The sequence below is a fragment of the Diabrotica virgifera genome, chromosome 1, assembly GCF_917563875.1.
Source record: "Diabrotica virgifera virgifera chromosome 1, PGI_DIABVI_V3a".
Lineage (NCBI taxonomy): Eukaryota > Metazoa > Arthropoda > Insecta > Coleoptera > Chrysomelidae > Diabrotica > Diabrotica virgifera.
Genome location: NC_065443.1, coordinates 142,334,292 through 142,352,028, shown reverse-complemented (window position 1 = coordinate 142,352,028; position 17,737 = coordinate 142,334,292). Strand labels below are relative to the sequence as shown.

Here is a 17,737-nt window from a genome sequence, read left to right as displayed (position 1 = left end):
TCGTATTGGCAATAACTCCGGACATTCACATAGCACATACTCGAGAGCTTCCTCATCTCGTTGACAATTCCTGCACAGAGGTGTGTCTACTAGCCCCATTGCGTGGAGGTGTTTGCTTAGTTGACAATGGCCAGTTAAAAAACCAACTGTCATACGTAGGTTTTTCGTGGTCATTCTCAAGTACTTTTCTGATGCCCACTTCCAAAGGTTCTTTAGTGTTACCTTGGCAAGTCTACATCCTGGCCCGTCTTCCCATCTTTTCACGATTTGCCTGTGGGAGTGATATTTGGCAATACCCTCGATTGTTGTAGTTGACCAGCCAAAAAGATTACCAAACCCTAAGAGTCTTAGGCCTGCTACCTTCCTAACTAGCTGGTCAGCAATATGGTTGTCCTTATTTCCATTGTGCTCCTGATATTATCTGGAGGTGAAAAAACCGGCCCTAAAAATATAATTTGTCATATTTGTATGGCTAACAGTTGCGTCAGGTTTCGCGCCAATGTGGGAAAGCCTTGCCCGCTACCGCTCCGCCTGCGAATGTTCCGCGAAGGAAAATTCGCGTCGGTTTGGGGGATCCTTTCAAGGTTAGAAAAAACAGGACAAGATCTTGAAATTTTGTAAGCCATGCACTCAAGATATGGAATACGAGGTAGAAAAACAAAGACCGATACAACTAGCAATCTAGCTCTTTAGAGAAATGAAAGACAACATAGTAGCGTATAGTATGTCAGTGAAATTTGTACTGGATAAATGAGCGTTGGATGTTGGCCCTTTTTACCACATATTTGAAGAGCTATATCTCTGAGCCCAGTGGACCGATTTTAGCGCACAAGGTCTCATTTTTCTTGTCATAATGTCAACTTGTTGCATTTTATAGGTTAAGAAGAACGAAAAGAAAGCTTACAACATTTTATGATTTTCAACTAATTGTCAAAATTTAACTAAACGAGGAAAAACATGTAAAGACCGGCAAATAAAAGGGTTAGATACCTTTTAAACCAGCATTTATAAAATCACACAATTGGGATTCACACCCAATAATGTCACTAGAAAAATCACCCGATTCCTCATCTGTTTTGATTGATCATGTCGGCCTTAGACGGTAATCCATAAATATTATATTATACTGATACGTCCCTAAAGAGTTCTAAAAACAACTGTTTTTTTTATGTAAATGCAAACTACAAATCTAAAAATTAAAGGAATAAAGCAAAAAACACAAAAAATCGTCGATATAAGAATTAACCTTAGAATTTTAAATGCCAATAGTGTAAAAATTTCATAAATGTCAATAGTGTCAAAATTTCATAATTTAGTGGAGTAAACTTGCCTGCGGTTGTACCAATTACGAACAAACATTAAGTCGCGGTGAATTTGAATTACTCCTATTTTAAAAACGAGGTATGCTTCTTTTCATGAGCATTTTTCAGTGCGTCACAAATTATAGAAAAAAAGGTAAGTCCGTGATAATATACATTTTAGTGACTTGCCATTTTAGTTAAATCTGACAGTTGTCAAATTTTATTTGCAATTTGGCATAAAATCAAATCAATTGTGTTTATTGCATTTATAAAATGGTATTTTCTTTGATTTGTATAGTCTTTTAAATTGTTCAGATTATATTCGTAGATAATATTATATAGTTTGCAAATTATTTTATTTTCGATTATAGCGCCATCTATTGACAACTAGAATAAATGTTATAAATGTCACCGACGAAATGTAATCACCGACGTGCGTTTTTTTCTGTCACATACAATTTAATGCGTTAGAAAGAAATCGAAAAACTGTGACGCACTGAAAGATCCTCATGAGAAAAAGCATATAGTATATTGAAAGATAAAGCTGTTTTAAATAGCCAGTTTTTTGAAAATCACATTTTTTGTCATTAGCAAACTTACAGTACTTTTGCCTGATAAATCTCAAATTGCCTAAAACTTCAGGTGAAGGTAATTTTATATACAATAATTTATAATTATTGGATTTCTTAGCCCCAGCTTATAACTATTTTTTTACCACCTAAAAATTGAGCTTTTTACTTTAAATGTAAGCCAACACTTGTTAATGATTTATTTCATCTGTTTGATTATTCTGCAATATTTAAATTCAACCATTTATTAAGATAGGTAGATAGAACAAACCCTAAATTTTAAGCGTTTATCCAAGGCTTTAGGCAGTCGAGAACCATTATCGATAACTATCAAATACGTGTATAATAGTACTATAGGCGATAGAAAGCGACAAACTATGCGTCACTGCATAATGTAGCTTCCGAGGGGTTAAATAACGAATGCACGAAGATATGTGGTTTTGCGAAGCAGATAGTCAAAAACCACAAAAACAAAATTTTAAACATTTTTTATTGAATATAACAATTGATAATGTACATAATAATATATGGGTAATTAAAATTAATATTTAATAAAAACAATTGTAACATATCGTCGGTATACTGCGAAAACCAGGTAAATGACAAATTTTAAAATATTGAGTTAAGTATACCAAAATTCTCAGCTTTTTACGCTCTACATACAGGTAAAACCCAGTAAATGATACGACTTACCATTCAGCAGATAATTTGTGTGATAAACATATAAGTTACACATAACCAACTTTTCATTTTCAAGTAAAACAATCTATCGCTATTTACTTCCACAAAATTAAAGTTTTGTTGCATGTAAAACCAAGTAAGCGCACATATATTATTTTGCCGGACAAAAATATATTTCTACTGCTGTATACCATATTTAGTAAAAAGGTGATAAATGTCTTTAATACATTTTACATGTATGTTTTATTAAAATTTCTCATTCATATCGACTGGTAAAATAGATAGTATCGACTATGTTTCTTTGAATAGTCAAGAGGTACAGGTATGTGAGAAGTTTTTTTGTAAGACACTTTGTATATCAGCGTAAAAAAATGCAAGATGTTGTAAGAAAAATGAATATTATATGTTGTTATGCAGATACGGGCAAAAGAGGCAAGCATATACTGCCAAATAAAACAAGCAATGAAAACCGAAAAATTGTGAAGGCTCATATTGAGTCTGTTCCAACCATGGTCCTACAATATATTCGCCAAAGTTCGAAGCGTAGATATTTGGACAAAAATTTGAGTACTAGGAAAATGTATCAACTTTATATAAATGATTGTCAGCTGAAGAAACCGGCAAGTATTAGCGAAATTACACACCGAAGAATATTTTCTAACGACTATAATTTAAGCTTTTTGTCCTAAATAAGATCAATGTTTAGTTTGTAATAAATAATATTTATTAGCCCTATCATACTATGATATGGCTAATCCAACTAAGAAACCGGATTTAGACAACATCAGAAAAAAAGAAGTACGGAATCTCGAAAATCTAAATGATAAGAAAAGCTCTAATCAACAACGGAATTTTGATCTACAGGCTATACTACAGATTCCAGATTAACTGGACAATTCATATATTCTTACCAAATGTAGCTTACCGTTCTGCCTAGTCAGAAATTAACGGTGGACGAGGAAGTTCTGAAATAGAAAGCATCATACCCAACTAATTATCAAAACGTGTCCCAGAATATGTAAGCAAGTGAAATATGTGTATTTTCTTATACCTGCAGAGGACAGTATCGTAACATAAATTTTTAGAGTCGGGACATTCTTGTATGGAAGTTGACTCTATACAAAGCAGCATCTAAACCGCTAGAAATCAGGTCTCTCTATGGCATGCTAGATTACTAGTCTGTTTTTTCAAAATGCAAGGGAAACTAAAAATGTCAAGGTCAGTGATAGAAAAGTATGTATAGAACCATACAAGTGTAAAGATTTTAAATAGGTACTACGACTTTTATGATTTAAAAAAATTGTCACACACTCTAATTAAAAACCGACCAAAAGACCAAAACGGCGAAAAAATAATGTGGTTAAAGATGAAAAGATGAGATTCGTGAAAAAAGAGACAAACAGAATCCATTTCAGTTAAGACGCGTCACCAAGCTTCATTTCCTTATTGATACTGCACGGCAGTCAACAAGAAAAAAGCAAGCTGAGTTATCAACAAACATAAGCATGCTTATGTTGGTCGATAAAAACTTAAGCAACTTTATGATAAAACTTTGCCAACTAGCATAGCAAAAAACAGGGATTTGTTACAGCTATTTGATAAGGGAGTGATACCGGAGGAATATAACAGGTGGTATGGTATTTTCCGATGCCAATGGCATCTTGTCAGATCCTGCTTTCAGTGACTAATCTGACGAGTAATAAGCATAGTAATATTATTTTGTTGTATCTATAACACGTTCAAAATAAATTTGATTTTTCTATAAAACTGCCTATCATTTATGTAAATAATATTTATATGACTACAACCAGAATAAAATGTTCAGGGAAAACCAGTTAGATGTTATAATTAATTATCGACTAATCCCTTAAAAACATTGCTAATAACTAGTTAAAGCCTCATATTCCGATCAGAGAACTACAAAATATTATATTTGGTTTATTATATTTGTTATAAATGTGTTATTTTAAGGGTAAATGATTAATTTAGATTTACAGGTAAAACCAGATAAGTGACCGCATCTCCATCTTAAATTTAGGTTTAATCAGCTAGTTGTCTTAACTTTTTCAAACTAATGATAGAATATCATTTCTGATATATGCATCTTTCACTAGAATACCGAATATCAAACAGAAGTTGTCCCGTTAATTCAAAACAAAACACTAAACTTTAAAAACGTTTTTTCTCGGTTTCGGTATTTCGGCATTTACCCAGTTTTCGCAGTATACCGACGATATACTGGGTGACATTTACAGTTTTACAATGACAAATTAATAAAAAATAATGTATTAAAGAAATACTTTTAGGAAGTGATGTTAGGCCTCTTTATGATATAAGATATATAGCACTGACTATTTAGGAATTCATTATGTGTCACATCCTATGAAATAAATATGCTGTGAAAATCCGTTACTGATTCTAGAAGGGTGTAATCCGTGAATTCACTATGTATATATCCACTTTAATTCAATTTTGATATCACAGTTGTAATCTGGTCTAATATAACTTTTACGCTTACTGTTCTTAACAGTTTTACTGGAACTATTGATTGGGGTGATCAAATGGAAAAAATTGAATGGTGACATTGGGATATTGTCGCCTCCAAAGATTTACCTACAAAAAAAAAACATATAAAACAGTTATATTGAATTTAAACGTGTTAGAAAAATATCTTTAGCTTTCTAAACTATTCTATTTATAGTTTTCTAAATACCCAAAGTAAAGTAATACTTTCGACAATTTGTTTTCAATTCACGATTTTCGAATACTATAAGCACGATGTCGCATTTAAATGCATTTTGTTTTAAGAGCGTTTTCTACGATCAAATAATATTATGAGCTCATTTTGGAATAAAGTAAAATGTAAATTATCAGTGTCAAATATTAAAAGAAGGAAAAAAATATTTTCCAAAGAAAGAAGTTGCCAGTGAAAATAATGGCACAATATTGTTGTGGAATTTATTATAAATTTTGTGTGCAGAAAGTTTCTGTGTTGTAATGTTGTAATGGACATTAAGGTCTGAATCTCCAATTAAGCCACAGCATAAAAAATCTTCTAGAGCAAAGAAGAATACTTAGAGAAAAAAATTAAAAATGAAGTTAAAAAAGATCTGAGACGATACAATACGATGGAAATAACTAGAGTAATAGAAGAAAACAAAAGGTTGAAAGTACTCAGACAGAAGACCATTGTCTTGACGTATCATTGAAGAAAGTACCATTGGAAGAATAAACATCCACAAATTAAGAAATGACCAGGGACAAACCATTGAGGATCGAGATCCAATTATGAACACTTTAGAGAGTTTTTATAAACAACGAAGGTCAGTGCAAGAAATGAAAAACAATGAGTCCTCCGGAGGCAATGAAATAGTGGCAGATGTCTTGAATGTGGCTGGAAAAAGATTATGGAAGGTATTTGCCGAACTATTCACTAGATGTCTGCAGGAAGTAATAACATCAACTCAGTGGCATAACGCAGAAATTATATCCTACAGAAACTACAGGCCATAAGTCTACTTTCCCATATTTATAAACTATTTACAAAAATAATTACGAAACGATCAGAAAATAAATTAAAATTTTATCAGCCCATATAGTCCAGGAACCGAAGCTTTTCACCCCGCAATTTTTACAGAATGTATCGATTTGCTTGAAAATTTGAGAATAAGTAGTGAATAGTCCAAGGATCAAAATCTATATGATGCCGAAAGGCGCTTTTATTATGGGGGTGGTTGCCACCCCATCTCGGGGGTGGAAATTTTTTATTATATTTTGACAGCAAAAGTTGATAAAAACATTCATTCTAAGCAAAAATGTTGTATACATTTTTTTGATAAAACTAATAGTTTTCGATTTATTCGCTATCGAAAGTGTTAGTTTTGTATGGAAAAAATCAATGTTCTTCTATAGTATACTCATTTACTATTCACTCAATGTTTGTCGTAGAAAAAAAATTTTTACACCAAGTTCTTAAGAATTAAATAACCTACAATTTAATTTTAAACATTTCTTCTTATCTTTGATGCTAATCTTTCTATTCTGAAGAAAATGGCATTTTTTACCAAATTGCAAACATTCGTTATTCGCTTTAAACTTCAGTTTTTTAAAACTAATCATTCTAAGCCAGCCAAACTTCTAGAATCTATTAATAATACACAAATAAAGAAGAATGAATAAGGCCAACGCCTAAAAACACCGCTAACTTGCATTATTATGCTTACAATTGAATTTCTCCTTTTTTTTTCTCAAAAAATATGTTGATTTTTAACCGTAAATTTTTTATTTTGTATCTTAAAAAGTTTGTTATAAAAGAATTTTGTAGGTTTTTACAAGATCTACAAGCCTATTAATATTAGATATTATTAAAATGCTTAGTCACAAAAAGAGGTGACTTTGAAAGGGTTGGTAAAGGTGGCTTTTGCATGCTATTACAAATTTTTGATTGTCAATAGCTCACTTAATTTTTGTCATAGAAAAATTTTTTCATACCAAATTCTTGGGAACTAAATTAGCTACAATTTAATATTTGCACATTTTTTCACATCTCTGATGCTAATCTTTCTATTCAGAAGAAAAGGCCATTTTTTCCAAACTACAAAAATTCGTTAATCGCTGTTAACTTCATTTTTTTTAAAACGAATCATTCTAAGTCGGTCAAACTTCTCGAACTTATTAATAATACATAAATAAATAAGACCAAATAAGGTCAATGACTAGTTTTAATTAGGGTGGTGGTTACGGGGTTGCTTCCGACCACTTTTGCGCTGAAAAAAAATAGGGACTGACATTCTTTTCATTATAAGTCACTTAATTTTTGAGCTAGAGACTTTTTTTTTATTTCTATAGATAGATATCTTTAAATTCTTTAAATTAGTTTTTACAAGTTATTCTCGAAAAATGCATATTTTTCCCGTCTTTTGACTTTGAAACTACAATATTTAACATTTGACAAAGGAGAGCTTACATATAATAAAGTATACCTTGATTACTGTTGGTCTTGAAGAAAATTAAAAAAGACGATTTTGTTTATTTTTTCAAATAGTACATTTTTGTTAAGTAAGGTTGTTTTGATAAAACGAAAACTTTTGGAGTTATTAGCAGAAAACTTATTAAAAACATTGATTTTTCGATATAATACTAACACTTTCGATAGCAAATAAATCGAAAACTATTAATTTTATCAAAAAAATGTATAGAACATGTTTTGCTTAGAATGAACGTTTTTATCAACTTTTGCGGTCAAAATATAAAAATTTCCACCCCCACCAGGGGGTGGCAACCACCCCCATGGTAAAAGCGCCTTTCGGCATCATATAGATTTTGATCCTTGGACTATCCACTACTTATTTTCAAATTTTCAAGCAAATCGATCCATTCTATAAAAATTGCGAGGTTTTGTCCTCTTTCAAGCTTCATTACTTGGACTAATAGAACAGGCAGGTTTGTAGCAGTTAACACTGCTTACTTATAAATTCCTCTCTTAAGATATAATTCATTATAATTAAGTATAACTAAATTAATACTATCCCCTCAAAATTAACTTCGACCCGCTCATGCCTAGAATAGTTACGTTGTCACCACTTAGAGATCGCAACTTGAGAGCGCTCTGCGCTCCGTCAAAAGGGCACGTGAGAGGCATTAGACCATTGACATTTAACTAAATCAGTATACAGAGTTTGATTTTTTTTGGGTAGTCAAATCTGGGGACATAAATATAAGGATTTCATACAATCCATGTACTAAACAACAGTTACATCAATATTAAAATATATATGAAGTTGTCCAGTTCCAGAATTAAAACCATTATTAAACAATTTACATAGTAAAGCCATGTGGCAAATGACAATGGCCATTCAGCTGTAGTCTGTGTACTTTAAACCCTCAGGTAAGTCAATAAATTATTTATCTTTACAAAATCCATTCTTTTATACATATACATATCGTTATTTTTTCTGTCATAATCCAATATTTAAATCATAGTAATATGCCTTCATATTGATTGACCTTCTTTGATCATCTTTTTGTGGTAGATAGAGTTTTTGTCTTTTTTCTAAATCCGATAAAAACACTAAGAGCTAATGGATATTTTATCTAAGGCGCATGTTCGACGAAATTGTAAAATGACAGCAGTCACAAGTTGACGGCTGACAGCATACATAAAGAAGTAATGTTTGTTTGTTCTGGTAAAAACAATGTCTTTTGTTGATCAGATGTTAAAATGTTTACTGTTATAACAATTCGTGGATACTTTTGATTTCTTGGATGTTATTTGTTGTAGATTTTACTACCCTTATTATTGCAAACTGTTTGGATCATTCGGACCATTACCTACAACAGTATAGCAGTACCCCCATCCAGAAGTATCAGCTTTGGACAGTTCCATCCAGCTCTATCTAAATAAGACTTTACAGGAGCCCAGAGAACTTCACAATTCTAGTGGACGTAACAGAAAACAAGAGTGTGGGACAGATAAGCTTTGTTATCATTATTTACATTTTTATATTAATAGTTTGTTTCTTTCATGCAATACTGTTAAACGGTTCTATTTGCATATAAACCCGGTATACCGCTCATAATTTTTTGTAATCAATAGAGGGGATTTTGCTTTTTATATATAGAGATATATTACATTATACATCAGGATTTTACATAAACAAAGTAGGTAATGGTAAATAATAATTAACTCATTAAAATAAATCAAGCTTTAAGGGAAGGGGTCATTAAATTGATATATAGAGGATTTCAATAAGAGAAGATTAAATTTGTATAAGGTTTTTTTTGTATATTTCTGTAAAAGAGTCGTTGGTCATACTCAGTCATTTCGGTTAGCTTTATATAGCTCCCAGCATCTGTGTGGAAGTATCGTACTTACATACAGATCTGGCATTTTAATTAGTTGGACACTTGCTAGTCCTATAGGATTGTTACTCCAGATTAATTTATTTATTTTTATTTATCGTATGGCATAGATACAACAAGAACACATAATTTTAAAAAAAGTATATAAAACACTACATGAAGTATCACAAACGAACATCTAATGTATTAATATACTGTAAAACATTTTCGGTCGCATTCAGGAACTCATCGAAAACTCCAGGGTATCGCCTTCGGGGGCATTCCTCAATAATGTGGCGGATGGTCTGCCGTTGCGCACCACAATCACACTCAGGAGTAAGGGCCTTTCCCCATCTATGCAAGCTGTCAGCACATCTACCGGTCCCTGTCCTTATTCTGTTCAACGCCGTCCATGTATTGCGGGGCAGTTCAAAACCTGGCGGTTTCTGATCGATACAGGCCATTTGGTGTGATTCCTGTGGTGAGTCGCTCTCCCATTGTCTTCTCCAAGCGTTGGTGAGGTCGAAATGTTCCTGATGTAGGGAGGTGGCCCTTAACAATGGGGGATATCTGGAGCGCAGTCTTTTTATTTCGATATCAAGCTTATCATGGTGGATGGGTAGTTGATGGTTAGCCTCGATTTTTCGATATTCTCTGAGAAGAGAATGACTTCTTCTTAGTTTAGGCGGTGGAATGTGACTCAGAATGGGAAGCCAATAGTTCGGTGTTGGTCGAATTGTACCTGAGATCATTCGCATTGTCTGGTTTAATTGGGTGTCAATGATCTTCGTGTGTTTGCTGTTGAGCCATACCGGCGAAGCATATTCAGCCGCCGAGTATACGAGTCCGAGAGCGGATGATCTGAGTACGGAGGCTGAGGACCCCCATGTGGTGCCACATAGCTTTTGGATTATATTATTTCGCGTCTTCAGTTTTTCTGCCGTTCTTTGTAGGTGTTCCTTAAAACTTAAGGTTCTGTCAAGAGTCACTCCAAGATATTTTGGTGTTGAGTTATGAGCGAGTAGTCTGTTTTCAAAGTGAACGGAGAGTTTTTTGTTGGCTTGGGCATTATTCAGATGGAAAGAGCACACTTCAGTTTTCGTTGCATTGGGCCGTAGCCTCCATTTGCGAAAATATTCACCCATAACAGCAAGGTCATCCGTCAGTATTGTCTCTGTAACATTCATGTTATTATGTCTTGCTGCAATGGCCCAATCGTCAGCGTACCCAAATTTCTGCGAAGTTGTCCTAGGTAGGTCCGCGATGTATAAATTAAAGAGTAGGGGTGCCAAAACAGATCCCTGTGACAGTCCATTGCTGAGCTTCATTTGGACACTTCTTAAGTTGCCCATTGTGACGTGAAAAGGTCTGTCGGTGAGCATGCTATCAATGAGTTTGGTTACCTTTTGGCACGGCATGGCACGGATCAGTTTGCAGATTAGTCCTTGTCTCCAGACGGTGTCGTATGCAGCTGATAGGTCAATGAAAGCAACGGATGTTTTTTGCTTTCTTTGAAAACCTGCTTCGATATGTGTTGTTAGGGATAGGATCTGATCTGTGCAGCTGCGGTTAGGTCTAAACCCTGCTTGCTCAATAGGTATCACCCCCCAATATGGTGTTACTAATTCTGTTGTGGATTAAGCGTTCCAACAGTTTATAGACACAGCTCAGCAGTGCAATCGGTCGGTAGTTTTGGGGTTGATCATTTGCTTTTCCTGGTTTCAATATGGCTATAATGGAGGCCTTTTTTAAGGAAATGGGGGATTTCTCCTGATTTTAATATATCTGTGTAGAAATCAGCCAGCCATTTCCTAGCATATTTGCCACAATGGAGTCCAGATTAATAACCTTAGGTTAAGACGTATGCTTTTTTCTCACGGACTTTGATTGTTTTTCACTAATACCTATCTTTTCTTTGCACAGTTGTGGCGGTACTTTATATATTTGTCGTGGCTATTAGGTACTGGTGTACCGTTTATTCCATCACAACTGTTAACTAATTTCATGTATGTAAATACATATATTATTTATACATACTTTATGTGATCTAATATTTATTATCAATATATTTGTCATTAGTACTTTTGACTTTTATTTCAGTCTCTATCAGCAGTATATAATATAGCAGGACAAGGTAAATAGTGAGTATTTTTGTATTTCAGGTCATTGTATCAACTGTCATTTATTTACTGTCGTTCGTTACTTCAAAAGTCTCGAACTTTTCAAATTCTCGGTCCAGAAAGCCGAGCTGTCGGTTCGAGTTGGCGCCCTTATTCTTCTTTCCTTGTCGTATCTTCATATCTCCAGCGTTCTTATCTAGTTGCCTTCCATTCTTATATTAACAGATCTCATTTTCTTCTTTGTTTCTATCATTTCGTTATCCCATATCTCTGTTTGTATATTTCAAAGCCAATATTCAGTGTATTGAAGCTAGCCCGAATACTCACTTGAGATTTAGTGTCTCTCTGCCTATTTGATTTGTTCGTCTGAGCTAAGCCACTCTTCATTAGTATCTTAAATCTCTTCTCTTCCAGTTTTCCCCCTATTTTGTCAGTTCTTCCTCTTCAAAATCTCAATACCCAGAGTATAGATGTTTCAGGTTTTGGAAAAGGCTACGGAACAAAGATCACCTATTGGTAATAAAAATCTTATAGAAAACTGTACTAAATATAATAAACCACTACCTTTCAATATTTGTGAACTATGAAACTATGAAAAGGAAAACGGCGTGTCTGGGTCACACCATGCGAAAAGAAAAATACCAGTTCCTTCAACTTATCATCGAGGGTAAAATTGAAGGCAAGGGGGAATGGGACGCAAGAAAATGTCCTGGCTCCAAAACATAAGACAGTCGACAGGGATTAACGACATACAATCTCTGATACACATTGCAAGAGACAGATTGCAAGAGATATCATCCATTGGTGGATTTGTATCTGAAGAAGAACTATAAAAGGCAAGTCAACCAAACATGCGAGCTACTTAGAAGAATAAGTTTAGGTTGAGTTGCATTCGGAAAAATGAGAGACGTGTTTAAAACAAATACCCCAATCCATTTAAAAAGGAAAGCTTTTAACCAGTGCGTTCTAAAAGTCCTGACATACGGAGGAAACCTTAACTCTCACAAAGACATCAGAGGAAAAATTAAGAAGGGCACAACGAAAAATGGAGAGACCAATGCTTGAAATAAGCTTAGGAAATAGAGTTAGAAACAAGTAAGTTCCTAGACGAACCGGAGTGAAAGATTATATCGAACGTATTACAAGGCAAAAATTGAGATGGGTGGGACATGTTGTAAGAATGAAAGACGAAAGATGGACAAAAAATTTCTTGATAGCTTGACCACCGAAAACCTCAAAAGAATTGTGACCAATTGGATACAACAGACGCAGAACAGAATAAGATGGAAATATCTGGAGCAGGCCTATGTTCAACACTGAACAAATCAGGGCTGATTGATGATGATGATGATCATTGTCACGCATGAGATCAATACACGATTCTGTTATTTATTTTTCATTTTATATTTGTCCATTATACAGGGTGTCCAGAAACTCTACCGACAAATGAAGACAGGAGATAATCAGATAATTTTAAGACAATTTAGTTCAATTCACCTAGTCCGAAAATGCTTCCTAAGGGAGCTAGAGCTCTTTGAAGATGGCATCTTGTAATTCATTTTTCTTAAATACCTCCAGAACGCTTCAATTTAAAAAAACGAAAATCGGTATGTATATTTATCTTCCAGAGATACATCGATTCCATCCATTGCGAATTTCCAGTGCCGATCATAGGCGTCCGTTTTGGGTAGGGCAACGGTTATTTTATCACATAATTTTTTGTCTTTAACTTTTAAGCATTTTTGACACTAGATTATTAAATTGTGAGGTATTCTAGTAGTAAAAGGTACTCTTACTTTAAGTCGGTAGGATACACGGTTTTCTAGAAAAATCGATTTGAAAATTTTTCGCATTTTGAATTTGAAAAAAAATTGAAAATTTTTTTCAAAAAATACGGTGTATTTTACTAACTTAAAGCAAAAGTAACTTTTAGTATTACAAAACCTCATAACTTAATAATCTAGAGTCAAAAATGCTTAAAAATTAAAGACAAAAATGTTATGCGATAAAATAACCGTTGACCTACCCAAAACGGATGCATATGCATATGACTAGAGAGCGGAATATATAGAAAGTGCATATAGATGCATATATTGCATATTTTCAGACAACAAACACAACATTGCATATTTAAGCTAAACACGATTTATTTTGCATATTTTAAAAATAAATTATATAAAAGTTTAAAATTTTCCTCTCTTAGTTGGAATTTTATAACTTCGATATGAACGAGCTCGTTATTCATCTATCTATCGCTCATTATTATCTATCTGGACTTTCCCATTACTACCTGAATTTAACAATTATGGGTGTTCCCAGAAAAATATTATTTTATTAGCGTAGCAAGTCGTAGGTACCTACCTGCTTTTAAGGGTCTAATATTTATTTTGTCAGTTTCCGGCCAACATTTGTTTAAAGTAAACGTTGTATCGTATTTAGTGTTTTTTGAAGTGATTGGTATATATTAAATTTAAATATGTCTACCATTCAAAAAAGTGCTTGGATAAAGTGTTTTCCCGAGTTAAAGCTAAGTGGAGACAAAGTATTTTGCAAGGCCTGTTCCAAAATCGTAAGTTACATTCATTTTCACATTTCATTTTTTAAATGAGGAATTTTTGAAGGAATTTACAATTAAGTGATTCGGTTAATCTTGTTTAACACTTTTTCTGCTCATTGTCAAAAAATTCCCGGAAATACAGGGATTACAATTAGAAATAAATTAAAAAATGTTTTAGAAAAAAATGAGGGCCTCGATTGTTTGAGGAAAGTTGTACGTATTTTTGAAGGCAACTTTTCTGAAGATCTTACGACTTGGCAAATTAGTTTACTGCCTAAATTAAAATATTGTCCTATAACATCAGTAGATGTAGAACGAACTTTTTCTGTGTCCAAACACGTTTTTAGTGATAGAAGGCAAAAGTTGCTAGTTGAAAATTTTGAAAAATATTTGATTATAAATTCATACTATAATTTAGATTCTTAATTTAATTATAATATCAGTTTTTGTGTGTCATTTCATTTGTTTTTATGTGAAAAATAAATATGTATTAAACATAAATGTAGGTTGAATTTTTTAAACATAAATGTTTATATTTAATATATTGTTTTATTTTTGAGTATTTTTAATATGCATTTGCATATTTAGACAAATTTAGAAAAAATACCTGCATATTAGTAGTAAAAGTAATGCATATACAGGGTGTTAGTAAATAAGTATGAAAAATTTTAAGGGCTTTTTCTACATGAAAAATTAATGCCAGTTTGCTCTATAAACATATGTCCGCAAATGCTTAGTTTCGGAGATACGGGGTGTTAAAATTTTTATTTCAAACTGCCAATTTATTTATTGCTCTAAGACCAGTTGAGCTATGAAAATGAAATTTGGTGAGTTTTAGGAGGTAGTTATTACGAATGTTATGACATAAAATTAAGAATTTTGTATTCATCATTGGCGCGCCTACGGGCAATGGTCTGAATTATTTTAAAGAAAAAAATAGTACGCCACTGAGATATTTCGAATTAGAAATTCTTTTTAAATTCCACGTCTAATTTATGATAAAAAACCTTTCTTACCTTTTTTTCATATGATGCACCGTTTTTATGCAGAAAAATAAAACATCTTGGCGCATATTTTTCATTTCTTAATACATCATCAAGAACTATCCAATATAATAATACTAAACTAGAACAATAACAGAAAATATTACTAATACCATTTCAACTAGGTGCAAAGCTGCAAGAAATATTTAAAATGATCTCCTTTACAGGTAACAGAAAAATTTTATATTCATCATTGGCGCGCGTACGGGTAATGGTCTGAATTTTTTTAATAAAAAAATAGTACGCCACTGAGATATGTCAAACTAAAAATCATTTTTGAATTACTCGTTCAATTGACGACAAAAAATCTTTTTTGCCTTTTTTTCATATGCGGCGCCGTTTTTATGCAAAAAATTAAACATCTTAACGTTCACAAAGTATTTGAACTAAGTTTCTATGCATATGGAAACTAGCTCAAATACTTGGTAAGCGTTAAGATGTTTTATTTTTTTGTATAAAAACGGCGCCTCGTATGAAAAAAAGGAAAGAAAAATTTTTTGTCGTAAATTGAACGAGGAATTCAAAAATGATTTTTAGTTTGACATATCTCAGTGGCGTACTATTTTTTTCTTAAAAAAATTCAGACCATTACCCGCACCTAGTTGAAATCTTATTAGTAATATTTTCTGTTATTTTTCTAGTTTAGTATTATTATATTGGATAGTTCTTGATGATGTATTAAGAAATGAAAAATACGCGCCAAGATGTTTTATTTTTCTGCATAAAAACGGTGCATCATATGAAAAAAGGCAAGAAAGGTTTTTTATCGTAAATTAGACGTGGAATTTAAAAATAATTTTTAGTTCTAAATATCTCAGTGGCGTACTATTTTTTTTTTAATTTAGACCATTGCCCGTAGGCGCGCCAATGATGAATACAAAATTCTAAATTGTATGTCAAAAAATTCGTAATAACTACCTCTTAAAACTCACCAAATTTCATTTTCATAGCTTAATTGGTCTTAGAGCAATAAATAAATTGGCAGTTTGAAATAAAAATTTCAACACCCCGTATCTCCGAAACTAAGCATTTGCGGACATATGTTTATAGAGCAAACTGGTATTAATTTTTCATGTAGAATTAGCCCTTAAAATTTTTCATACTTATTTACTAACACCCTGTATATGCGCATATTTTGGTAATGTTGTGTTGCATATATTCCGCTCTCTACATATGACCCATACTAGAAATTCGCAATTAATGAAATCGATTCATCTCTGAAATATAAATAAACGTACCAGTTTTCGGATTTCTAAATAGTTTTTTTTATTTTTTTTTTGCAAATTCAAAAAAAGAAAAATTTTCAAATCGATTTTTCTAGAAAACGGTTTATTCTATCGACTTAAAACAAGAGTACCTTTTAGTTGTAGAATACCTCACAACTTAATAATCCAGAGTCAAAAATGCTTAAAAATTAAAGATAAAAAAGTTATGCGGTAAAATAACTGTTGCCCTACCCAAGACGGACGCCTATGACCGGTACTAGAAATTCGCAATGCATGGAATCGATTTATCTCTCGAAGATAAATATGTATACCAATTTTCGTTTTTCTCAATAAAAGCGTTCTGGAGTTATTTAAGAAATACCAATTACAAGACGCCATCTTCAAGAGCTCTAGCTCCCTTAGGAAGCATTTTCGTACTAGGTGAATTGGGTTAAAATATCTTAAAATTATCCGAGAAATCTTCTGTCTTCGTTTGTCGGTAGAGTTTCTGGACACCCTGTATACTAGTTTTAGTTTAGAAACGTTTCTTAGAGCAAAATTATCCTAGCAGGGTTTATATCATTGCTTGTCATCATTAAAATTATTTTTTAGATAGACTGATTGTCATACTTCGAGTCATATATTAAAATTAATGTCATAAAAATATACATATAACCAAGTTTTACCTCATTCTGTGTAATGCAAAAAGAATAACACAAATCCAATAGCTCAAGCTTGGGCAGCAATCTTAGAGCCTTTTCACAAATATGACCTGTAATATTTCTACTTCCTAAAAGGTCCAGGTATTTCAGTTCCTTACAGGACTTTATAATAGGCGCCAATAAAGCATCGTTAAGACCTCTCCATGCAGATAATATCAACCTAAAAACATGATTGGAAATTTTAAGAAAAAATATGGGTGCTTCTCTTTTAAACCACTCAATTTTGGATCTAAAAAGTTCTTGGGTCTCCACTTTGTCTGAAACTTGATGTATAGCTTCTCCGTAACATAAAAATGAGACACTTAAGCCCGAACAGTTGTTTTTTTGCTTGAGTGTTTTACATATTATTTTTAGCGATTTTACAGTGATTTGGATTTATTTAAATAAATTTATATATTTTATCATAACGTATCAATGTAAAAAATAATGTTTCAACAGAAGTAGCTGAAAAATGTCATTATACGGCATTATAAGAAGTTATTCTGATGTTTTCGACAAAATTTTAGCGTAGAAAACGTTAAAACGTCATTTTTAACATTTTACTCAATTCCCAAAATACATATCCTTCGATTTGGCTGAAAATTAGCACACCGATAGCAAAAAAAAGTTACATGCAATAATATCGAGTCAAAAATACACTCACCGGCACAAAAAACCGCCACCCCAAAAAAATGGGTCATTTTTAATGTCTTGTATTTC

At 32.7% G+C, this 17,737-nt stretch overlaps 1 protein-coding gene across 3 annotated transcripts in view; it reads right to left on the bottom strand.

Annotated features, from left to right (window-relative positions):
• Nucleotides 1–2,343: 2,343 nt before the first annotated feature.
• Nucleotides 2,344–17,737, bottom strand: part of LOC114326371 (F-box/LRR-repeat protein 4) — a 117,869-nt gene continuing 102,475 nt past the window's right edge. For 2 of the 3 annotated variants that reach the window (XM_028274728.2, XM_028274727.2), the window contains 2 exons: nucleotides 17,003–17,198; nucleotides 2,344–5,164 (listed from right to left, as the gene is read on the bottom strand). In XM_028274728.2, the coding sequence (XP_028130529.1) occupies nucleotides 5,093–5,164; nucleotides 17,003–17,198 (268 nt within the window). In that variant the 3' untranslated portion in view covers nucleotides 2,344–5,092. The remainder of the gene's footprint in view (nucleotides 5,165–17,002; nucleotides 17,199–17,737) is intronic. The other variant, XM_028274729.2, reaches the window with a different exon arrangement.